At 50.6% G+C, this 25,644-nt stretch overlaps 2 protein-coding genes across 2 annotated transcripts in view; one reads left to right on the top strand and one right to left on the bottom strand.

Annotated features, from left to right (window-relative positions):
* Positions 1–25,644, bottom strand: part of LOC125756949 (E3 ubiquitin-protein ligase MARCHF2-like) — a 166,470-nt gene that overhangs the window by 79,767 nt on the left and 61,059 nt on the right. The gene's annotated exons all lie outside the window — the stretch shown is intronic.
* Positions 1,766–2,590, top strand: LOC125757647 (uncharacterized). The gene has a single exon (XM_049413341.1). It carries the CDS (start codon positions 1,766–1,768, stop codon positions 2,588–2,590), a length of 825 nt encoding a protein of 274 aa, XP_049269298.1.

The following is a 25,644-nucleotide window of genomic DNA, read 5'->3' as shown; positions in this document are numbered from 1 at the left end:
ACAGGCGCGCAAAAGTCCACTTGCGTTAATATAAACATCTCTGGTTGCCACTGTTTTCGTTTTTCGCGCAATTACCACATGTCTTTGCTTTGGAATTCCTCCCTGAGGTACGCGCTAATACTGTACCCTGCGATATGCTCACATTGCATGAGCTCAGTTGTTCCGGACTGCGAAGTTTTCTCGTGAACCGAAAGACGATTGAAAAAATTTCGGTTTCACTCCGGAACCAAATAATAGATAAAGTTTCGGTTACGTTTTCGTTCCGGTCAAAAATATCGTTTTTTTTTTTCGTTTTTCTTTTCGTTACGTTCTGACACACTGACCTTAAGCATAGTATGCCACGCGCCACACGTTTAAAATGGTTTCAGATGACACAGGTCGTCCATAACATTCAGTAGTTCATCATCGTAGCAACGTTTTGCAAATACTTCTCGCAACTTGCACATTTGTTCAATAAAATAAATTCGAACTGGCCGAGCATCTAAATCACAATGCCTAACTGCCATGCGGCTTCGCCATATATTGTGCAAGCCAAGGAGAAAGAACATATCATATTTGAAAAGTCCCGGTTCTATTGCTAAGAACCGAATCCCGCGTGGTGTAAGTGGGAGTTCCTTATTAAGTGTTCTTGGGAGAACATCCCAAAATAAAAAGGCGTCCCAGCAATCGATAAAGCCGTGCTCTGTCAACTCTGGCTTTCGACAAAGTAAGCAAGCAGATCCCCACGGTAAAAAGTCACCTCTTTGCTCTAGCCACGTTTTAACCGGGACCGTATCAGACATGTAACTTAAAAAAGAACGCTTTAACTCCGGCTGGTACGATCATTTTTTTAACTCTCTTCAAAACGTCTTCTCCTTGGCCTCCACTATACATGGATCGATACAAAGGAACAGGAAAAACACTTTCAATCAAATCTCTCGTCAAACGCTTTCGAGTGACATTAAACAGATAATCCAAACTAAACCTGACACTAAGAATTCGAAAAGCCAAAACAACTCGCAGAAAGCTACTGACACCCTAACGGAGCTCATCATTTGAATTAACAATAAATTTTGGCAAAGCTGATGCAAGCCTGATTTGAAGGAAGCTATAACACTAATTTTGAAGCTTAGTGGGGATGTGTTTGTGTTTGTTTGAATGTTACATTCTGCAATAAAGACAAAAAAAAAACCTTAGCCTCGCCACCTTTTCTGTGCAGCACCTGATGAAGAACTCTCCCTGGAATGAAGGACTATAAGTTAGTCTTCCAGTTTTTGTGGCAGTGCTTGTACTTTCATTGTCGCTAAGTGACTGTAGTAGTGTAACTCTGTGTTATAGACTGTTGTGATACTGTGCACTACTTTCATACGCATTCTATTAAATACCATATGATAAAAAAAACCGGCATGGCTCTGAGGTAGAAAACTGGGCTCCCACGCAGAGGGCCCAGGTTCGAACCTCGTTCCATCCTGTACATTTTTTCTTATTTCCTTTTTTTTATTTCGCCCGATAGTGGTTACTCTAGCGGCCATCGTCGTCTGCATCGGCTGACTATTAATTATGGCGCGCACAGGCGCATGTACATGCGCACGCTCCTCGTTCCTCGTGCTGCGGGCTGCGAGGAAAAGAAAACGAAAAATAAAGAATAGTCTTCTTCTGCTCCTGCCATCGGTCTGAACGGTTCCCTGGTTTTTACGCTCGCCGCCACACGCATTGTTATAGTGGACCTAACCTCAGTCCCTATAACGTGGTGACACGGACGTGATCGCAGGGCGAGCACTACATCATGGACGGGACCACAAGCGACAGACCGACGATCGGCGCAGAGGGCATCGCCACGGTGCAGATTCACCTGCCGTCGTTTTGGCCCCAGAATCCTGCAGCCTGGTTCACGCACGTGGAGGCCATCTTTGCCCTTCGGCGCATTACCTCGCAACAAGCGAAGTATTGCCACGCTGTCTCCGCGCTCTCAACGGAAGTGGTTGCAGAGTTTCACGACCTTGTGTGCACGCCCCATGAAACCACACCTTATGACCACTTTAAAACGACGGTGCTGCAACGCAAGTCTGTGTCTGTGCGCAGGCGTCTCCAGCAGCTTCTCAACGAAGAGGAGCTCGGCGACCGGCGACCGTCAGAACTGCTACGTCGCATGCAGCAGCTTCTCAGTGGCTGTAAGTTGGATGTAAACAGCCCGCTGCTGCGAGAACTGTTTTTCCAGCGTCTGCCACAGAATGTAGTCCTTGCCTTGGCTACCGCACCTGACGACCTGCCCCTCGACAAGCTGGCGGAGCAGGCCGATCGCGTCGCTGACTATGCAGCAGGAGGTACTGTGGCTACTGCATCTAGCGTTCCGTTGTCGCAACTCGAGGACCGGCAGTCTCGCCTGGAGCAACTGATCGACGACCTCGCCGAGACTGTTAATGCCCTACGACCACCGTCTCACCCCCGTCGACGAGACCGCGATTACCGTCCCAGATTGTCTCCGAGGTCTAGCTCCCGTTCCGGTCCTCGTCGACGCGTCTACTGCTGGTATCACAGCAACTTCGGTGCCAGCGCGCGTCAGTGTCGTCCTCCTTGCAGCTGGCAGGGAAACGTACCGCAGAGCCACTGATGGCGGCCAGTGACTCTTGCCATACGACAAGCCGCCTGTTCTACGTCACTGACAGGATTGCCGGACATCGATTTCTCGTGGACACAGGTGCAGAGGTCAGTGTCGTTCCTGCCGCGCGACTCGACCGGCAGCGCTCTCCGCAGACTGCTCCCCTTCAGGCAGCCAACAACTCTGCCATCAATACATATGGTCAGCGCTCCTTGACCATCGATTTGGGTCTCCGACGCACCTTCCGATGGGTATTCGTTGTTGCAGATGTACGCATGGCCATATTGGGTGCTGATTTTCTGACCCACTTCGCCCTAGCGTTGACCTCCGGGCACGTCGAATCGTCGACACAACGACCAGGATGTCCATACAAGGCATCCTCGCACCTCCAACATATACCACTGGAACGGCGCCACAGATACCGGCATCTATGTTCGCTTCAATTCTAGCAGACTTTCCAGTCATCACGAAGCCTTCCAACCTTGAGCTGCCTGTACGTCACAACGTCACGCATCATGTTGTCACTACTGGCCCTCCAGTATTTTGCCGACCCAGGCGCCTCGCTGGGGACCGCCTTGCCATCGCGAAAAGAGAATTCGACCACATGCTGCAACTGGGCATCATCCGCCCTTCGTCGAGCAGTTGGTCGTCAGCTCTCCACATGGTCCCAAAGCGTGATCCAGGGGATTGGCGCCCCTGTGGTGACTATCGAGCCCTCAACGCGCGCACCATACCTGATCGCTATCCCCTCCCTCACATTCACGACTTCTCTGCCAACCTCGCGGGAGCGGTGATATTCAGAAAATAGACTTGGTAAAGGCCTACCACCAGATTCCGGTCGAGCCAGCGGACATCCCGAAGACTGCAATTGTGACACCATTCGGACTTTTCGAGTATGTTCGCATGCCGTTCGGATTGCGAAACGCTGCTCAGACGTTCCAGAGGTTTATAAACGAAGTAACTCGTGGACTTCCCTTCGTATTTGCATATCTCGACGACCTCCTGGTGGCTAGTGTTTCCCCCGAACAGCATTGCACCCATTTGCGTCTGCTATTTTCTCGACTCCAGGAACATGGCCTCCTCATCAACCCCGCAAAGTGTGTCTTTGGTGTCGACGATATTGAGTTCGTCGGACACCGTGTGACAAAAGAGGGAATCAGGCCGTTGGACAAGAAAGTTCAAGCCTTGCGCGACTTCCCTCGCCCAACATCACTCCGAAAGCTCCGCGAGTTTCTTGGGTTGCTCAACTTCCACCGCCGTTTTCTTCCCAACATTGCCCGCATTATCATACCGCTCACGGATCTCCTCAAGACCACCAAAGCTCCGTCCTCCCCACTGACTTGGACGTCTGACGCCGAAGCTTCCTTCTATGCTGCCAAGAACGCATTGGCGGACGCTACACTGCTGGTACATCCTCTGCACGTTGCTCCAATGCGTCTTATCACCGATGCTTCTAGTGCGGCTGTCGGCGCGGTTTTACAGCAGTGGCAGCGCAACTCTTGGTATCCACTCGGGTTTTTCTCTCAGAAACTGAAACCGGCAGAAACGCGTTACAGCACGTTTGGTCGTGAGCTACTGGCCGTATATCTGGGCATTCGACATTTCCGACATCTGTTGGAAGGCTCAAGCTTTCACGTCCTTACGGACCACAAGCCTTTGACATTCGCTTTTCGCGGTAACCCCGATACTTATACCGCACGAGAAATACGGCACCTCAACTTTATTTCCGAATTCACTGTGGACGTCCGGTACATTGAAGGCCCAGTCAATGCGGCTGCAGATGCCCTCTCCCGTATCGACGCGATATCGGCACCCACACTTGACTTCGAAGAAATCGCCACGGCGCAACTTACAGACGTCGAACTTCGAGACATCCGCTCATCCACCACATCACTGGTGCTGTCCGACGTTCCCCTCCCATTTTCTTCCGGCACCATCACTTGCGACGTGTCACGAGGTCGAACACGTCCGTTTGTCCCACTCCGACTCCGCTGTCACATATTCAACAAGCTTCACGGCACAAGCCATCCAGGAGTTCGTGCTACGCAACGTCTCATTACGACCCGCTTTGTGTGGCCGAGTGTGAACTCCGACGTGCGGCATTGGGCGCGTGAATGCGTGCACTGTCAACGCTCCAAAACGACACGACATACGAAATCACCAATTCACTCATTTCGCCCACCCGATGCTCGATTTGATCACGTCCACATCGACATCGTTGGACCACTTCCGCCATCCAGAGGTGCTCGCTACATTCTCACCTGTGTGGACCGTTACACCCGTTGGCCTGAAGCGTTTCCTCTCACCGACATAACAGCACTTACCGTGGCTTCAGCGTTTGTCAGTGGCTGGATCTCTCGTTTCGGATGTCCCAGCGTTGTGACCACCGATCGCGGCCGACAGTTCGAATGCGATCTCTTCCGCAAACTCACAGACCTGCTTGGCGTTCGTCATATCCATACGACCGCCTACCACCCATCAGCAAATGGAATGGTTGAACGCCTTCATCGTCAACTTAAAGCCGCCTTGATCGCTCGCCAGGCTCGTTCGTCTTGGGCTGAAGATCTTCCTCTCGTCCTGCTTGGCATCCGCTCGTCTTTCAAGGAAGACCTCGGCTGCACAACGGCGGAGTTGGTCTACGGTACAACGTTGCGTATGCCTGGTGAATTTTTCGCGTCAGCTAGTGTCGCTACGCCCGATCCAGACAGTTACGCTCAACAGCTTCGCTTCCTATTTTCTCGCCTGCGTCCTTGCCCTAGTCGGGATGCATCATCGACTGACGTTTTTGTCAGCAAGGACATGGCTACAGCGAGCCACGTTTTCGTCCGGCGTGAAGGAATTCGACCATCCCTTACGCCTCCCTACGACGGCCCGTTCAAGGTGCTCAGCCGGACAGAAAAAACTGTTACCATCGAGCTCAACGGGCGGGAAGAAGTCGTCGCTCTGGACAGAGTCAAACCCGCCTACTTGGCAACCGCCCCGCCATTATGCGCTTTCGACCACTAAGCCGCCCCTGCAACCAAGGATTCGCCTGGCCCTCTGACATCAAAGATATTTTCTTTGACGCCAGCGCTTCACCCCCCTTTCTCTTAAAGGGAGGGGGAGCCCTCTAGCGGCCATCGTCGTCTGCATCGGCTGACTATTAATTATGGCGCGCACAGGCGCATGTACATGCGCACGCTCCTCGTTCCTCGTGCTGCGGGCTGCGAGGAAAAGAAAACGAAAAATAAAGAATAGTCTTCTGCTCCTGCCATCGGTCTGAACGGTTCCCTGGTTTTTACGCTCGCCGCCACACGCATTGTTATAGTGGACCTAACCTCAGTCCCTATAGTTACGGACACCGGCGGTGGACAACTACGGCTGCGTTAAAAACGGCCCTTGTTGTGATATCATAATAGCTTTCGCTGTAACATTACAGCTAGGTTATTTGTACCAATGGAACCAATGGACATCTCGCCGCCCATCTAGAGAAGTGTTGGTACCTGTTCTTAAAATTTTGGCTGCTACGCTGCTCTTGCTCCTAATCGTAATCAATGGCCAAGGCTTAATATTGAAGCGATTGTGATATGCAAAGAAAAGTGGATAGGATTGGTTGACGCGACGTTCATGGAAAAGGAACTTTGGATTTTGTTGTTATTAATGCGGCACGAGCGCAATGCGCATGAGCTGGTGTCGCATCTAAGAGGGGTGAAGGGGGGGGGGGGGGGCGAAGCGGTGTTCAACCACCTTTTATATGGGTTCGTACGTGTTCGTGTATGTGTGCGTATATACATACACATGCAAAAATGAAAACTGCGCCTGCAATGAAAACAGCCCCTCCGACGCAACGTTAAACGACTGTAGTCGTTTGACTTTGCGTCTGAGTTGCTGCTCCAGGCTCTTGATAAAGCACGTGTTTTTCAAAAATAATAATACTTTCATAATAATAAAGGGCTGCAGCGCTAGGCCGAAACGAAATAGCCACGCCAGGCTTTTCATTGCGGGTATTTGTAAAAAGAAATACATCATCATCATCATCGTTGTCAGCCTATTTATGCCCGATGCAGGACGAAGGACTCTCCTACTGATGTCCAGTTTATCCTATCCTGTGGGAAGTGATTCCATGTTATCTCTGAGGACTTCATTTCGTCACTCCATTTTAACTCGCTGCCTTCATCGACTGCGTTTCTTATCCCCTGGTAACCGTTCTATTGCAGTAACTGGCCACGGGTTGTCCGCCCTATTGGCGGCGAGATCGAGCAGAGTCGGCACCTAGCGGTGAGCGGACGAAACCCGGCGGTGTGGATGGGTCCTTGCGTCGTCTGCTAGCCACACCGTGTTCGCATGTGTGCGTACGTCATGCGCGTCCTCAGATTACAGCTTATTCCGTTGTGCTAGCACAGTATCAAATGCTTGTACGTATGCCTACACGATATACATAAGCATTTCGCCTTACGAGACTTGTATGCACTCTAATAAGTGAGTACACGCCCGTGTCATTATGGCGCTAGTTCTAACTATCGTACCGTCCATTCGCCAAAATCATTTCAATGTGGGTACCGCTTTGTCGTCCAAGCACGTCACATAGTTCATTCGGCGTCGTCCTAAACGAAAAAAATGTGCTAAATGTCGAGGTGTGAATGCAGAATTTTAGTGACACCATCTCGTGATGGTGTTGGCGATTTGGAAATCCTTGTGATACCACAAAGCATGAACTATCGTCTACAGAGGATGGTAAGCGGTAAAAAGACCTGAAGCCCCGTATTTCTACAGCAATACGCGTATTCATGCAAACAGAAAAGTCACAGTTTCGCCGCAAGGGCGAAGCAATGAATGCGATAGCAAGAAACTAATGCTATACGAAGTGAGGCTCTCCAATGGATACCCCCAGTTTGAACAGCGCTCCTGTTGCAATGGCGGCCGAAGCAGCGAAGGAAACTAGCGTGCTTCAAGTGTCGAGCTGTGACACTTGATAGTTCGCGCTCATCGTCTGTTTGTTCGTTTTGCGGCGTCCCTTGAGCTCGAGTGACTTTCGTACGCTCCGTAACATGAGCGCGGACATCACGGTGAAAGCGTGAAACATCCCTATTCCCCTCAGCACGAGAAAACCGCGCGAGCAGACAGCGGAAGGGCAAGGCTGTTCCTGCGCAAACATAAGAAGAAGCGAGCGAGCTCGTCGACGCGCTCCTCGCGCCATCTCGCTGGTAATGAAGAAACGCTTATAAGCGCCTGCCGTCTCCGGGTTCGTCCAGCGCTAAAGGGTGTGTATATAACGCTCGCCGTTAGCTGCGTGGAGGATCTGCGTTTCGTGGCGTAGTGGCTAGCGCCACTCGCAGCGAAGCAAGAGGTCCCTGGTTCGATTCCGCGCTTCGGAAGCATTTTTCTGAATGATTTTTCTTTGGCTCTTTTATATATATATATATATATATATATATATATATATATATATACATACCTATACATATACGGTGCATGACGGCGGCGACGGCGACGGCAAAATTCAGCCGAGACTGTCCATATAATTGCTATCGCAATAAAAACAGAGTGCACAATGTTCTACTTCATCTAATTACGCATAAATGCAGGTTCTCTTTCTTTGTAGCCGCTAGAGCAAGAAGTAAATACTTCAGTGGCTAAGTCGCACAACACAGTCTATATTGTGGTATAGGCAAAACACTATTTAAACACGTGCAAATAAAGCAAGAAAAAACATCGAGCACGGGGCAAAACACGAATGTGACTGAAGGCCAGTACCCCATTGATTGGCAGATTGCACTTCTCTCACAATTAATAGGTACGTTAGGATGGTTGCGTGCATTGATGTGGCAATGGAGGGCACATACATCACCATTAGGCTGCAGTCAACGCGCTTTACTCGCCAACAATCGACTCAAACCGCATACGGCGAAGCGTCGCTGCGTACATTTCTATACGCGCCGCCAACCGCCTACCCACACAAACGCGGCGACGGTGCTGCCACCTATAGCCCGATCTCGCGGCGAATAGCATAATGTGGTTGGCTTAGGCCCATTATTTCTCTTGATTTGAACTAGAATATCCGTTACCCTTGTCTTCACTGACACATTCTGCCGTCTTCCGATCGTTCATTGTTACGCGTACCATTTTCCATTCCGTTGCGCTCTGCGTGGTCCCTAACTTTTAGGGCCGAAGCACCTTAGGGTCTCGGCGTGTCGGCGTGCATCGTGCATTCTCGTCTACTGTCGCGGCGCGCATCGTCGTCGCGATCGGGTCGGTCCATTTGCTCGAGCGCAAGAGAGGGCGCCACCGCCTCAGCGCTCGCCGAGTGGCGAGAGAGAGCCAATGGCGCGCGTTGACTATGGAAACGCGTTTTCTGCGATGAACGCTGAACTATCAGCTCGCAAGGAACGAGAACGCATCCTCGACCGTGGTAGACAACGCCGACGCAGGCAGCGTCTGCTACCTAGTTTCTTGATTGAAAAAAGTCACAGTTTCGCCGCAAGGGCGAAGCAATGAATGCGATAGCAAGGAACTAATGCTATACGAAGTGAGGCTCGCAAATGAATACTCTCAGTTTGAACAGCGCTTCTGTTGCAAAGGCGGCCGAAGCAGCAAAGGAAACTAGCGCGCTTCAAGTGTCGAGCTGTGACATTTGATAGTTCGCGCTCATCTTCTGTTTGTTCGTTTAGCGGCGTCCCTGAGCTCGAGTGACATTCGTACGCGCCGTAACATGAGCGCGGACATCACGGTGAAAGCGTGAAACATTCCTCTACCCCTCGCCACGAGAAAACCGCGCGAGCAGACAGCGGAAGGGCAAGCTTCTCCCATGCGCAAATATAAGAAGAAGCGAGCGAGCTCGCCGACGACTTTTAAATGTGCCCGTCGGGCTCCTAGCGCCACCTCGCTGGTAATGAAGAAACGCTTATTATCGCCTGCTGTCTCCGAGTCCGTCCAGCGCTAAAGGGTGTGTATATAGACCTTATGCAAAATTGCTGCCATCTGTCGGAGGTTTGACGAAGCTACCGATTCGGCGCCATGTTGGAGGCTTGTGTCGGAATCGTATTGCTGTCGCTGCTATAACTTCTTGCCTGTATCTGCTTTGGTAGTCGGCAAACGGGGCATAAAAAAACGTCAGACGAGCGTGTGAGGGCCTGTACAGGTTACCGTCATTTCCTAGCTGTTACGTTGACAATTATTACGCGTAAAGAACTCCCTCACAACGAGAAGGTATAAGTTTGTCGCCGAGTCACATGTAAGCCTGTCGTCGTTGAGAACGAAGTTTAGCGCTAGGTTATACATTTTGTCTACTTTCAGTGTAGTGAGTAAAGCGTTGTTAGCTATCTGAATCCAATGCGTGTAGTGTATGATGGTTGGGAGGAGGCTTTAGCGCGCGACACGGCTAGGCACAGCGACGACGTTCAGAAAGTGCTGTTGACTCATTTCAAAGCGTATTTCATAAACGACAGCCTACGTCGACCATATGTATTGTTACGGGGAATATAAACAGAGACTCGAAGGACTAGCAACAGATGTATTTGCAAGTGGTTCACCGAGCAGCGCTGCTGATAGGAACAGCTCGCGCCAGTCTGTCTTATTGTCGTCCTTTTCTTCGTCTTGTGGACCACGATGCCACTGGTACGTAGCAGTATTGTGCATTTATTTTCAATAAAACGTTGTCCTCTTTTTTATTTTTGAAGCAAAAAATATTTCGCTGCTGTAGCCACCGACGTACGCACTATTAAAATGCAAAATATTTCCACTTCTCACGCACGTGAAAAGTGATCATGAAAAGTAGAAGTCTTAGTTGCTCCATGAAGTATGTGCTGGTTGGCTGGCATTTTATTGAATACCTTTCCGACATGTGCTCGTAAATAACACTACAGGCTGAGAATATTTGCGTTCACATCGTCACTTTGGGGTCAACCCGTTTCCGCAAGGCAGTTTTGCGTCACGACTGAACGCTTGCGAAGCCACCTCATGCAGCGCATAACCAACGGTAGCGCACCCACGGCCGAGTGTAACACATTTCCTGGAACAGCGCCTTTTTTTTCTGTTTCATACGAAAAGTGCCACACGCAAGCTTCCGTTAACATTTCATAGCACACAGGGGTGGATACAGAATTTTTCCTAAGGGGGTATAAGCTTCTGGGAGAGCCTGAGATGTGCTCTTCTTCGGATATAATTACAAAAAAAGTAAAGGGGGGCGGTCAGGCCATCCGTGCAGCCCTCTGAATTTCGCAGTGATAGCACACGGAACGCTTGAAGAATATGCATAGTGAAGTAATACGCGCGCGAAGCATCCCACCAAACGCTACCTTGTTAAACTCCACAATCGAAAACAAACTGCAGACAACACGCTCCAATACAATCGGTCCGTTCGCTAGGAGTCGATGGCGCGCTTGAGCTACCTGTCTAACATGTAATTGTTATCGCTATGTATTAAGCAAATTAATGATGTCAACAGCAGCGCAGGCATGCGCGAGTAGCCGCGATGCAGCTTTGAAGCTCATACACGAAGCCGGTTTGTCTGTGCCTGCAAGCACACGGTGTGAAAACTGTCTGATTCCTGCATGACACGAAAGAGTGTCCTCTGATGAGTGCCGATGCTGTCACATATCGCATCTATTAAGAACGGCGAACGTAGTAAATGCGGCGTCAGTCGTAAGCAGTAGCCGGAGCAGCGGAACGATCTGCCGCTTCTCGTCGGCCGCGAGGAAATCTAGTAATAACATGGAGGTTAGCTTTCTGTAAACCTTTTTTCAGCACCGCAATTTCCTCAATCTGAGCAACACGGCTCACGAATGTATGTCGGCATTGCCGTTCCTATCAGTCATCACACGCCGATACGCACGCTCCGTGCGTGCGCATGCGGAGCGCGCTTAGCCTTCAACATGGCGGAAATGCGCACGGCGGCCGCTAGATGGCAGCAGATTTTGCATAAGGTCTATAACGCTCGCCGTTAGCTACGTGGAGGATCTGCGTTTCGTGGCGTAGTGGATAGCGCCGCCGCTGCGGAGCAATAGGTCCCTGGTTCGATTCCGCGCTTCGGAAGCATTTTTCTGAATTATTTTTCTTTGGGGCCTTTATATATATATATATACATACTTATACATATACGGTGCATGACGGCGGCGACGGCGACGGCAAAATCCAGCCGAGACTGTCCATATAATTGCTATCGCAATAAAAACCGACTGCTCGCGCTCCACAATCGTTCACCGGCCACTCCATAAATGTAAGCACTGGATCTTGACCTGTAATGTAGTGCCGGCGGGAGATTTCCCTTGTGCGTAGTTGAACAATAAAGATTCGCCGCTGCACGTTAACTAAAAGCGGACTGCGGGTCTCTGTGTATAATCTTTCTTCTGTCTCTCATTGCCCATTAGCAGTGATTTTGATGCGGGAAGCACCGGCGCACAAGGCATTTGTCGCTCCTCCACAGGCTTCACGTTAGTGGAGCTGAAACTCCCTTCCCTACATGCTTCGCCCAGCCCCAGTTTTTTTTCTCTAATTACTTTGTTAAAGGGACCGACAACTGCCCAAAACATGAAATGAGATGACTCCACTGATGGAAAGATTGTCCGTCGCATTGACTCAAACCAACCCTGTTTTTTTTGTGAGAGATGGATTTATATTTTTATTTCTTAATTGAAAGTCACGAAAAATTGCCTATGGCGCCTCTGGCAGCAAAAACATGAACGATCCGATGAACCCGTTCACGTGACCGTTGATTGCTGTACGTGGTCGACGATTTTTTTTGTTATTATTGAAATATTGTTCGTTTCTTTATATTAAAAGGTATTACTCCATAAAAATGTACGTACATATAGGCCTGCGTTAGTAGTATACATTAAAGTGGCGCTGCCTTCGCGTGACGTAATGATCCCATGCTCGTCAGCGCGTCTTGAGCAACTTTTCAGCGTGCTCATGCAACCGTGCACGCAGTTTCCAGGTCGCTAAGATTTTGGAGCGACATAGTTTTGCTACCTAAACTTCGTCTCAGAAACGACGCGCGCTGCTACTCGGCGCGGCCGCGCATATGCGAGTGACGTTTCTGATGACTTGGCTTGGCTCGTGCATCGATAGAGTAACGACGCCGGGACAAGCCACCGATGACACTGGCGCGGCTAACCTTGAACGCATGCGTACACAACGCAGTACAAATACAGGGAAGGTGAATATTGCCACATCATCTGATTGTAACAGCTTGTTATTTTCAAAAATAGTTGAAAAGCTATAAATAAAGGTGGTTAAGCATAGTTACAGGAACTCCTGCGAAAGCAGAACAACGATAGCTTTCACAAATCGCGAGAAGGGTTGGCGACATCGCTATCAATTCTCAGCGTTGCTGGAGGAAAGGTACGTCCGTGTTTAGAGTCTTTCAGATCGAAAAATACTGCTTGTAAAATAACTACGTCATTTTGTGATTAACCAGTGCAGCTACAAACACTGCGAAGGGTGAGCTTTCTGTCGCGCCTTAAAAAAATGGGTCGAGAAATATCACTTTTCGGTCCCTTTAAGGCCGAACCACTGGCACGCGTCAGCAGGCGTATGCAGCAAGCGTTGGCAACAAAGGACGCGCATGCTACAGATTTGACGGCACCACCCTTTAATTCCACCGTCATAAGCTTATTAATAGAGAACGAAATAAAGGTCAAAGTTCCATTTTCAAATTTCGCGCTCAAATCTGCTCGCGTGACGTCACAGATTTCAAACTTTATTTGTCGTATTTTGGGAACATTGGCTTAACGAGATTTCCTGAACCTTGGTACATTAAGCATATAGCCCCCTCAGAGGTCAATGTACTGCATTTTTATCGAAGAGGAACTACGCATGCCCCAGTACACGCAGTCAGAATCCATGACGTCACGGCGTTTACTGCACGAAATTCATGGTGGCGTCGCCACCCGCATTTTCTCTATTGCGCGTTTTTTCTTTACCGAGTGTCTTGTCGCGGCGAGCGTAGTGATGTTGGAATTGTAAAAGAGTAATTAACTGATAACAGAAAGAAAACGTGGCTGATTCCTCCGTCATAGGAATCGGTATAACACGAACTTGAAACGTGTCTTCACAGAAGTAGTGCTTATTGTGTAGTGATATATGAGTGCTTGTACGATGTCTATTGGTGTTTGGCAGCTATAGCACCGTTTGACGTCGATGCACCCACGTTGACGCCTAGTGGCACATCTCAATGGTGGCGACTAACGCCCATGATCATGATTTACCGCTGTGGTAGCTGAAGTTAACATATACGCGGACACCGCGTATCGTCAATCCCGCTCAAAGATGACATCAATAAGCACATAATAAACACTGGTACTTGATATGCACTTTTTCAAAAGCGTCGTCAGTGAAGGAGAGGAACGGCATGGTGTGCGCTCCCGAGTCATAGGGTAATCTACGCCTGTTCTCATGCATACACTACCACACTGCAGTTCAGCAACACGGCAGGCACAGTTTGAGCCGCCAACACGCGCAGCCGTTCGAGGTCCCGCTCGCCTCTCTCTCGCTCCACCAACGCACGACATTCGCTCGTCGACATCGTTGCCTTTCTACAGCGCTTATTGCAGCAATTTTATTAGTCGGTGGTATCGCATTTGAAGCAGTCGGCCGCGGATAAACACCGTTGGTGCATGTGGAAGCTGCACTACACCGACAACGAGCCGTCACACGTTAACACGAAGCGAAAGGCAAAAAACGTAACTGCGTCTAGGGCGACTGCCCGATGCTAGCGTGGCCATGTTTTTCGCTGGCACCGAGATGCTTTAACCATGGCCTCCGAGAGTTCGCGCCGGGAGGAAATCTGTCGGTGCGCAATCTCGGAGGCCAAGCTTTACCTTGGTCGCCGCCGAATCATTCGGAGCTAGGAGGTGTCATGCCGCATTACTTCACTTGACTCAGAGACGGCGGCACCACCCCGCCCTGCCTAGCGTCGCCAATAGAGAGCACCGTGCGAGAGAGAATGTGAGAGATGTAAGGCGAATTCGTGGAGAGACGCGAATCTGCTTCAATAGCTAAGAGGGCAGAACGGCGGGCGCTTTTTGTCGCAGTCCGAGACTTCGTAGATTCGATTCCCGTCGATGGAACTTTTTGTTTTTTCTTTCTCATTCGTTAGCGCCCATTTCATCAACGTCATATTCGTGACGGAAATACGTCACTGAAGTTTTGTGGACCTCGGCATGAAACACTTTCGTGTTAAGACCGCTTTTCTCTTCAGTGTCCCTTTAAGATTGTGCTATATACGTTGTGCATACATATACGTTCTACGTTTTATCTTGAAAAAACCTTTTTTTATATGGCGCAACCTATTTTGAGAAGTTTTATGAGGGACAAGTAGTGAACTTTACTTGCTTCTTTCATATGGGCTCAGAAAAACAGATAGCCGAGCTAGTTGCTAAGTATTCATTCTAAAAGGACAGGACGTGCGAACACCGACACAAGAAAGACGTCACGACACCACAAACGCCAGTCACGACACCACAAACGGCTCGACACAGCGGCGTTTGTAGTGTCGTGACTTCTTTCTTGTGTACGTGTTCGCACTCCCTGTGCTTTGCATATGGGGATACTTGATTTTTATGAAGCAGGTAGCTAAAATAAATAGACCAGTCGCTTATATAGTTGACATCTGGCTATTCTGCGCTTTATTTGCATTCGTTATTATTTTAAATGCCAAATGTTATTCTTTAATACGGAACACAAGCTAAAGTTTGCGGTGCGACGACAGCGCCGCGGTGCGGCTCTGGAGAGAAGCTCTGGCGCAACTGGAGGCAAGCGCAGCCGACTACTCAACCTGTTTGTCGGCAGCGGGAACACGCGTGCGCGCGTGCTGCTCGATCGGTGAGGGGAACTGAGGCGCCGTGCAGTCAGCTCGACACGCTGAACCGAGAGGCTTGCTGTGCGAAGCTGCATTTCCACGTTGGCAGAAGCGACCCTGCGGAAGTGCAAGCGAGGTCCGAAATATTGCGGTGTCGTGGCCTGCCACAACAGTGCAGACAACACCAAGGCACGCGATTCACGTGTGTAACTTTTTTTATACGAAAAATAATAAACTCTCCAGTCACTTTGCTAAAGTTAAAGGGGTGGTGCCATCAAATTTCGAGGCTATAACAAGCCTGTTGCGGGTTTCCTCCGTATGCAAGGACACTCCACACGAAGGGTCGGACACAGCAAACGTTTAGAATATATTTTAATTCACTTCCAAAGTGTACCTAAATGCCCATTCTCCCGATGGAAACCCATCGCTAGCGCGCCAACTCTGACGTAGATCTGTAGGAAGGGCAACGAAAGTTGTAGTGACGTCACACCAGATCTGCTGTAGTGACGTGAGTGACCTCCGGACCTCCGCCACCTCCGCAACGTACGTACCGGCTGTAGTGAACTAGAATATATTCTAGTTCACTATAGTACCGGCAAAGCATCGATTGCTACATCATTCGCCGCGTTTCTAACGCTTCCTGGCTAAGTGCGTCACAGCCTTGTGTGGTCACGTGACCAAGCCTCCTACACTTCTACGTCACTGCCCAACCTCGGCGCCCAGAAACCGAAACCGAAAGCTGTCGACATCAAAAGGCGATATTAAATTATTTAGCGAGAATACATGAATCTTGCTGCGTGCATCACGCTTCCTGGAGCTATAGGAAACGCTTACAGCGCAGAACGCGCAAGCCACAACTTTGGTGGCACCACCCCTTTAAACTTTAGAAGCTATAAAACTGACCCGACGTTTCAGGACCGATTCGGTCCCTTCCTCAGGGGTGACTGTTCGGCCGGCTCCGAAGCGTTTCTTTGGTGGTGTCCCCCTCTCCATTGTCCTTCTTCCCGCCGTTCTTGTTGCCGCGGTGTTTCTTCCACTGGTTCCATAGACCGTGCACGTACACACTCGGCAAGGTTCCAGTTGAGCGGTTGACATTTCCCGGTGTTGTTTGGATATGCCAGGATTCCAAGAACCGCCTTTTTGTGTGGTTGCCTTCCGTGTCGATGACCCGGGCGTCGTCAAAATTGATGCGGTGGTCCATCTTTTCGCTGTGTTCAGCGAGGGCGTTTCGCGCAGCGTTGAAGCTACGCACGTCGTTTCGATGTTGCCGTATCCTTTCGGGGAAGTTTTTTGTTTCACCGATGTAAGTGGCGTCACAGTCCGTGCATGGAATCTCGTAGACCAACCCGGGGCATCTTTCTTTTGGCAATCGGTCTTTTGGCCGTGGCAGGAGACGCCCGATTGTTGACACGGGCTTGTGCGCTACCTGGATGCCTTCTCTTCCCAGCACCCTGGACAGTTGCTCGCTGATTCCCGGAACGTATGGGACCATGCACGGACTGTGACGCCACTTACATCGGTGAAACAAAAAACTTCCCCGAAAGGATACGGCAACATCGAAACGACGTGCGTAGCTTCAACGCTGCGCGAAACGCCCTCGCTGAACACAGCGAAAAGATGGACCACCGCATCAATTTTGACGACGCCCGGGTCATCGACACGGAAGGCAACCACACAAAAAGGCAGTTCTTGGAATCCTGGCATATCCAAACAACACCGGGAAATGTCAACCGCTCAACTGGAACCTTGCCGAGTGTGTACGTGCACGGTCTATGGAACCAGTGGAAGAAACACCGCGGCAACAAGAACGGCGGGAAGAAGGACAATGGAGAGGGGGACACCACCAAAGAAACGCTTCGGAGCCGGCCGAACAGTCACCCCTGAGGAAGGGACCGAATCGGTCCCGAAACGTCGGGTCAGTTTTATAGCTTCTAAAGTTTCACTTTAGCAAAGTGGCTGGAGAGTTTATTATTTTTCGTATAAATTTTTCACCCAGCCAGACAGATCTCTGTTGAATACGTGTGTAACTGTATCGGTTCCGGGGCGTGTCGCACGAGAAATAAAGGCGGCAAGCGTGGACAGCTGACAGCGCTGTCTCGCCTTCTATTTTGGCTGTCTGAGTTCATCGCTTTCGTTCATTTCGACTACCTGAATCAGTACTTAACGCGGCGCATGCACGCAGCGAATAGAGTAATGATTACTCGCTCTCTTCTCGCATTGTGAAAGTCCAGTTACGGTTGTAGGTGAAACAACTTCGTGTTTTGATTCCCCGTGTTCGTGAGACCTACCCGTTGTTGTTGAACGTTCACACTCGTGTTATACTTTAGCGTTGCGCGGTTGGTTGAATTCAACTGAACTCGGCACATTGTGAGAAGTTCGGCGCCTGCAATTCACGCGTCGGGAAGGCTGCTTTATCACGCCGGAACGGACGTCTGTGCATTTGCAGCAAGCTTCGACATCGTTCTGCAGGTTTGCTTTGTTTTTGTCACTTTATTAGGGTGATATATATTTAAGCCGCTAAATATAACTGGCACTTAATACATGCTTTGCAATCGTAAGCATGAAATAATCACCTTCTGACTTTGTGCGATTTTCTAGCCGCGTTTGCGCAGCAGGTTTTATACGACTGTCAAGTCGATATCATCATAAAAAGAGAGTGCAAGCATGACGCGAGAGCCCAAAAAACGAGGCGAGCAGTTCATCTTGCTTCACAGTGGTTAAAGTTCAGCTATAGCTGCCTCGCGTCTTAACCGGCGGGTAATTCCCCAGCGGCACGGAGGATTTGACTCTAACCTTCTCAGGAAACAGTGCCATGGCCGTATAATTTCTTTTTTTCGCACGCCGCAAACGTTTGTTCACGAAAGTACACGGCTGCTACTGTAAGCATGCCATATCAAAACAACAATCATATTATTCGCAATCCGCACTGCAGAACATCGATAGCGTGTACGGCCTAATTTCGGAGTGCATGAGGACCATTATTCATCTTTAACATGACAGAATGAGACTTACCTCGAGGTATACGTCCTACACTGTGTAATTGCGACTTGGTAAATGCATTTCGCTTTGAGTCGGGCGTCGTTGTCGTCGATCGTCTGCTCTTCACCGTAAACGTGATCGACGAGCCTTTCTCCTCTTATCAAGTTCGCTTTTCGGAAGTGCCAGTCAAGGTTGAAGATACTTTCGAAGCCGCACTGCAAGCGGTACATTGTGAGGCGCCGCAAATGCACCGCGAGAGCTCTGCACGTGCACGAGAAAACGCGCGTTGTTCGCACCCAGTTTGTATTTTTATGCCAGAGATGGCGCTACCTGTCAAGCGCAACAGCGCTGGCCGCGAGATCAAGCGGAGTCGCCGCCTGGCGGCAAGTGGCTGAAGCGCGCCTAGTGTGGATCGCTCCCTGCATCGTCTGCTAGCCACGTCGTGTTTGCATGTGCACGTACGTCCTGCACTCAAAGGGCGGTTTTGTTCTGTTATGTTAGCGCGAGTTTAACTGCTCGTACGTATATCTGACATGGTGTACAGAAACAAATTAGCTTGCTCGGCTGCATGCGCATTGTAATAAGATCAGTGACTGCGACTTTCGAGAGGGCTGTGTATTGGTGTCGTACCCTTCGTTCGCCAGAATCATTTGAGTGTTGGTGCCGCTTTCTGGCTCAAGCACATCCTAAAGTGCGCTTGGCTTAGTCCAAAACATGAGGTGCATTAAATAGTGTGTGAAGGCACCGTTTTAGCGACTCGTTGGTAAACAAAGACGAGGCTCTAGGCCATGCACTTTCACGTTGTTGTTCGGTGTATAACTGCGCCACTGTAGTTCATTGGCTATGCAATGAGCTTTAGTTGTGCTTAAGATGTCCTTTTATTGTACGGTTGTGGTCCCGCTACAGCGAACTGCGCCACTGTAGTTCATTGGCTATGCAATGAGCTTTAGTTGTGCTTAAGATGTCCTTTTATTGTACGGTTGTGGTCCCGCTACAGCGAAATATTTCTATCAAATGAAGTCCGACACTTCGGTACTCAAAACTGTCCCCTAAAAAAAACAATGGAATGACACGGCAGTGATAAAACGGAGTTGCCGCGCGCAATTTTAACTCTGGGCGAAATTTATGCAGAACCACCCGTGTGCTTAGATTTAGATACGCTTTGAAGAACCCAAATGTTCAAAATTATTCCCGACGGCATGCCTTACATTTCTGTCGTATAATTTCACACAAAACCTCATCTTGGTTTACATTATTTTGAGCGTTTGTGTGAAGTTATAAATTGATGGAAGGCAGCGGACATTAGTTCGAAAAAAAAAGAAAAGACACTTATTCCATAAAATAACCGGACCTTTTTTGCATCATTGTCGTGCACGTAATCAATCGATGAAAGCTCTGTGCTAAACTCTTACCTGCGTATATATGCGTATTCGCGTGAACAGTGCTATTGAACTCATTGCACAAGAATATGGGCTGGTATACAAATGAACGAGAAGTAAACTCTTAAGTAGTTCAGTCGTGCGAGAGCAGTGCGTAGTACACAGAACACAAGCTAAACACGTACAGAGAAGACAACCAAAAACGTCATATAATGTGTAAGCGCAGACTGTCATCCAGGGCGAGCATCCCTTCCGTCGGCAGATTGCGCTTCTCTTACTAGTAATAGTAAAGTTGGATGATCTTTGTGCATCGATTCAACAATGAAGAGCGTATATATTACAAGTAAGCTGCAATCAACGCATTTTATTGGCCGACAATCGGCTCAAACCACTCACAACGAAGCGCGGCTGTGTGCATTTGTATACGCGCCGCCGACGGCCTCCCCACACTAACGCGGCGACGGTGCTGCCACCTATAGGTCGATCTCTCGGCCAATAGCAGTAATAAAAATTGACGAAGATTCCACTAAGCCGCGCAACGCATGAGTCCCAGTGATGCCCAACCTAGGAATTTATCCCTAGATCTAGGGATTTACTACCCCTCTCGGGGATTTGGCGTCTTTTTTATTCAATCTAGGAATTGTTGTGGTTTTACGTCCCAAAACCACGATTTCATTATCAGAGATGCCGTAGTGAAGGGCTCCGAAAATTTCGACCACTTGGCGTTCTTTAACGTGCACCTAATTCTCAGCACACAGGCGTCTAGCATTTCGCCCCCATCAAAATGAGGGCGCCACGGCGGGGATTTGATACCGCTCCCTTGGGGTCAGCAGTCGAGCACTTGCCGCGAGTCGTAAAAACAGACGCGTGGTGGGAGTGACACAAGTTCGCGGAAAAGGGTCGCTCTTGCCACTACTTGGCCCTAAACAAACTGATCCCTGAAGAGAATGATAACAATTCTGAATATCTGATCTTAGTTAACTAATTAGGCGGAGTATAAAATACACTGAAAAGGACACCTACCGTGGTGGCATAGCACGGAAAGTGTCGCTTTGCTAAGCGCGAGGGCGCGTGTTCGAATCCCGGCCACAGCGGCCGCATTTTGATGGCGGCGAAATACAAAAACACCCGTGCACGGAGATGTAGGTGCACGTTAAAGAACACCAGGTGGCCGAAATTAATCTGGAGTATCTCACTACGGCGTGGATGATAACCATATCGTGGTTCTGGCATGTAAAACCCAAGCAATTATTATTATTATGCAAAAAGCGTTACATATGACGGCAAGCATTATGCCGTTGGTTTCACCTAGCTCCGGTTAACCTGGGTTGAAGTTCCGTAAGTCGCTGAATAGATTTTTTCCAGCGCGTGGACAAAACACGCATAGAAGAAAGACACCCGCGCGTGCGCTGTCCTACAGTCTAGGAAACAGAATACGGAACACCAACTCGCCAAACGCTCAACCTTGGTGCAAATTATAGCACTATGTCATTAAGGCTTTCTCGAAATATTCTTCCAACTACTCGAAATTGCCACTCGCCTAATTTCACTGTGAGGTCTGGGCGTGATGGCTGAGGCATGAAGGCTGAGGCGAGAGTTAACGAACTATTTATTAAAGAACATAGTGGAGCGCGCCAAAACCGTGACCGTCCGTCGCGGCGGCGGTAGCGAACCTGACCCCTCCCTCGCTTGGGCTTGGTGTTGAGACGGCGTAACAGCGCTGTAGGTGGCGCTAGTGATGAGAGAGGCTGCACATGCGGGCGCTCACATCCCACCCCAGTCTGGCTGACCAAGTCCCGTGGTCAATTGCTTCTGCACATTGTCACACGCACGATAAAACATTCACACATATGTGCAGGAACGCTGCAACTTCACTCGAGCACAAAGCCGTCGATATGGTGGCATACCGTCGAGGTGGCTCGGTAGACATCGAGTGCGTTGGGGCCGTTGAGGCTGTTGCCATAGGCGTGTGCACAGGGGGGGGGGCAGGGGGGGCGGACGCCCCCCCTAATCACCTAAGAGGGGGGGGGCGCAAAATCTGCCCCATACGTTGACACTTCTAGTCACCTAAGAGCGGGGGGGGTGCAAAATCTGCCCCATACATTGACTTAGTAGGGGGGGGGGCGCTGCGATGAACCTTTGCCCCCCCCTGATGGGGAACCCTGCGCACGCCTATGGCTGTTGCTGCTCTGTAGAGGCGACAACATTTGCTCCTGAGGCAGGCGTGGGCTCTGCATTGACGGCGGGCTGTTGCTCGATCACTGGAGAAACTGGTGGCACATAAGGCTTAATGGGACACGTGCACCGTTCGTTGTTGATTAACGAAACGAGATGTCAAGCATGACACACGTAAAGCCCTAAATGTGGATGGTGTAAGCTGCTCGATGAGGCGGTAAACTAGCAGTCGTGCCTTGCGTTGTTGTTGGCGTGGTAGTAGTGGGTGTCGGCGTCGTGGCCATTGTCGTAGTGGGCTTTGGCGTAGTTTGTGTTGGCGTTATGGGCTTCGGTGTGGTGGGCACTGGCATAGTTGTCTTTGGCGTGGTGGGCTTTGGTGTAGTTGGCGATGGCGTTGTGGGCTTTGGCGTAGTTGGCGTGACGTTGTAGGCAGTCTTTGGAACTGGGCCTGGTTTCAGGAAAAAGGATGGACCTTGTTGGGATCACAGCATTTGCCATTCTTGGGACTAGCTCTTGGTTTGCGTTAATCATGATATTCGTGGCTGTGTGCTGCAACTGCGCTGGCTTCGGCGGCTCGAATATAACGCGCGCTTGTGCTGCTGAGAACCAGTCCTCGCCTATAAAGAGGGGGGGTACATTATCTTCCAAAACAGCAGCTTCAACAACTCATGTGGCTGGGCCAATGGATATCTTCAAAAATGCAGCACCAACAGGTAGCACTGTGCTTCCTCCTACCACCACGAGTGGAGGCTCGGTCCATCGGACGATCATGCTTGCAGGCACACGAGCTTTAGAGATTAATATCACCTTGGACGCAGAGTCAGGAAACGCTTCACACTCACCGACTCCACTGAGGGTTGCGTTGAAGAAGGGGCATTGCTGCTGTGAGCCGTCAAGCGTAACGGGTGTACTGTGCAGTGCTGGAGGCTGCTGTGTCTTGGGCATGGTTGGAGGCGCTGATGATAAGCGACTGGTGCGTGTAGGGCACTTGGATGCCAGATGACCCAAGGCATGACGTTGGTAGCAGACAGCTTGAGACAGGTCTTGACCGCTACGAAAAGCTGGAGCGCCGTACTGTGCCGGAATAGCTGCATACGTAGCTTCTTGTTGCTCGGCGGGCAGCTCTGAAATGCGCGTTTTTGGTGTGGCCCCTCGGGAGGACTGTGGTGTCGACTGTTCTCAGCGAGGCTGCTGTCGCTCTGCGGGCTTAGCGGCACGAAAGGGGTGCGACGGCGGCAACACAGAACCGGCAAATGGTGACGGGCTTGCTTTGACGTGCAGATGTTGCGCACTCTTGTCGAGGCTAGTGCAGGTAGAAATAAACTCAGCTACCGTGGGCGGCCAGTTGGCTGCTATGGCGGCGAGGATGTGTTGTTCCCGTAAACTATGCAGCAGGTAGTCAATCTTTTGGGCCTCCGAGAGGTTAACGGGGCAATGCTCAATGATCTTCAACTTGGCAAAGGCATACTGGTGCAAGCTTTCGGATGGGGCCTGGGTTACCTGTGGCATGGCGCTTCGCCTACTGTAACACGCACGCGCCGCGTAGTGTAAACGACGGACAGCCCAGCGCGCCCTCCCGGTGCGCGGATCGGTTTACACCCCGAGAGCAGGCGCGTCCGGGCGCCTCTGAAATAAACGCTTTTTGTTACCAGCAAGCCGTGTGGAGAGTCGCTTTCTTTCGTGCTCCTCGAGCACACGACATGGTGTCAGAAGTGGGGTCCTTCTGCCGTCTCTTCTAGCCTCTGCTCTCGTCGTCCTCAACGGTCTCCAACGACCACGATGACGGACTCGGCTACGGCAGCTACGAACGCCGCGACAGGCTTCTCTTTAAAGCCTCCTCAGCCATTTACGTTTGATCAAGCCTCCGAGTGGCCTGCATGGATCCTCGAGTTCGACGACTACCGCTTTGCATCGGGTCTCGTCCATCAAGAGCGTGAAATGCAGGTGCGAACTCTGCTCTACGTAATGGGTCGCCAAGCGAGACAAATTTTCAACACGTTCTCGCTCTCCACGGAAGACAGCAAAAACTTTGACCTTGTCAAGGCGAAGTTTGACTCGCACTTCGTCCAAGCGAGAAACGTCGTGTACGAGTCAGCTTGCTTCAATCGGCGGGAACAAGAGCCCTCCGAGACCGTCGACCAATACGTCACCGCCCTATACAACATGGCAGACAGGTGCGACTACGGTGACTTGCGGGATCGCCTCATCCGCGACCGCTTCGTACTGGGACTCCGCGACAAGAAGCTCTGCGAAGCCCTACAGATGGACGCTAACCTTACACTCGCCATGGCGCTCGCTAAGGCACGCCAAAAGGAGTCCGTGTACAAGCAGCAGCAGCAGCTCCTTCAGGCCTCCGGGGAACCGTCCTCCTTCAAGTCTGAGTATACCGGTCTCGACGCCGTCTCCCACAATCACCGCGGCAAAGGCAAGAACCTACCGCGACCGCATAACAACGCCACGAAATCAAATAGTCAATCGTGCGGCTACTGCGGTGGAGCGCCTCATTCTCGTTCTCTGTGCCCAGCAAAGACTGAGAAGTGCTCAAAGTGCAACACAAGGGGACATTTCGCTCGTGTTTGCAGAAAAGTTCCGTCAAGAGACATCTCAACGCTCGAGCAAGGAACCTCAGCGATGTTTCTTGGGGCGGTAAACCAACCAGCTGACGCTCAGCACCACTCAAGGCTTGTCGAAGTCGACCTGAACGGCTATCCACTGATCGCAAAGATCGACACCGGTGCTCAAGTTTCTGTTGTCCCGGCTACGTTTGCTGGAATTCCTGAACATCTCCAGCCAGCAAGCGAAACCCTCTCAGGACCGAGCGGCAGAGCACTTCGGGTCGTCGGGAAATTTGACGCAACGATCACGTGGAGGTCGCGAAGGTCGAACCAAGTCGTCTACGTTGTGCAGCAGCTGAAACATCCACTCCTTGGATTACCTGCCATCGAAAGCTTGGGACTCGTCAAGTTTCTGTGTGCCACGGAACGCGTTGAGGAACGATATCCCGAACTTTCCGACGGTCTGGGTCTGCTGCCGGGTGCGCACACAATTCGCCTCAATCCCGCGCAAAGAGCCGAGCCGCTTCTGCCGACAGTTACACCAGAGCTTCCATGGCAGATGGTGGGGATCGACTTATTCCAACTTCGGGGAAAGAACTACCTGATATGTGTGGACTATCACTCACGGTACCCCGAGATTGCACTCCTGGCTTCCACCTCCGCAGACGCCGTCATTCACCACCTCAAAAGCATTTTCGCTCGTCATGGCATCCCTGTGACAGTGGTATCCGACAACGGCCCGCAGTTCTCGAGCTCGGCATTCGCAGAATTCGCTAAAGCATACGGCTTCAACCACACCACGAGCAGCCCTGTTCATCCGCAGGCCAACGGGGAAGCGGAACGCGCCGTTCAAACAGTGAAACATCTGCTCGAGAAAGCAGACGATCCGTACCTGGCCTACAGAGACACGCCGGGGCCGACAGGCTTCAGCCCGGCTAAATTGCTCATGGGACGCCAGCTACGCTCTCGAGTTCCTGCATTTCCTGCCCTCCTCGTTCCCGGAAACCTCGACAACAAACAAGTGACGAAAAGGGACCTCGAAGCAAAACAACGCCAGAGGCGAAACTTCAACCGTCGTCATGCGGCTAAGGACCTACCAGCTCTCTCTCCAAACACCCGTGTCTGGGTGCGAGACCTCAAATGCGAGGGGGAGATAACTCAACAAGCAGACACTCCCCGCTCCTACTGGGTCAAAACAGAGCG

Source organism: Rhipicephalus sanguineus, chromosome 1, assembly GCF_013339695.2.
Source record: "Rhipicephalus sanguineus isolate Rsan-2018 chromosome 1, BIME_Rsan_1.4, whole genome shotgun sequence".
Classification (NCBI taxonomy): Eukaryota; Metazoa; Arthropoda; class Arachnida; order Ixodida; family Ixodidae; genus Rhipicephalus; species Rhipicephalus sanguineus.
The sequence above is the reverse complement of the archived record's forward strand: the minus strand, read 5'-3'. Positions and strand labels throughout refer to the sequence as shown.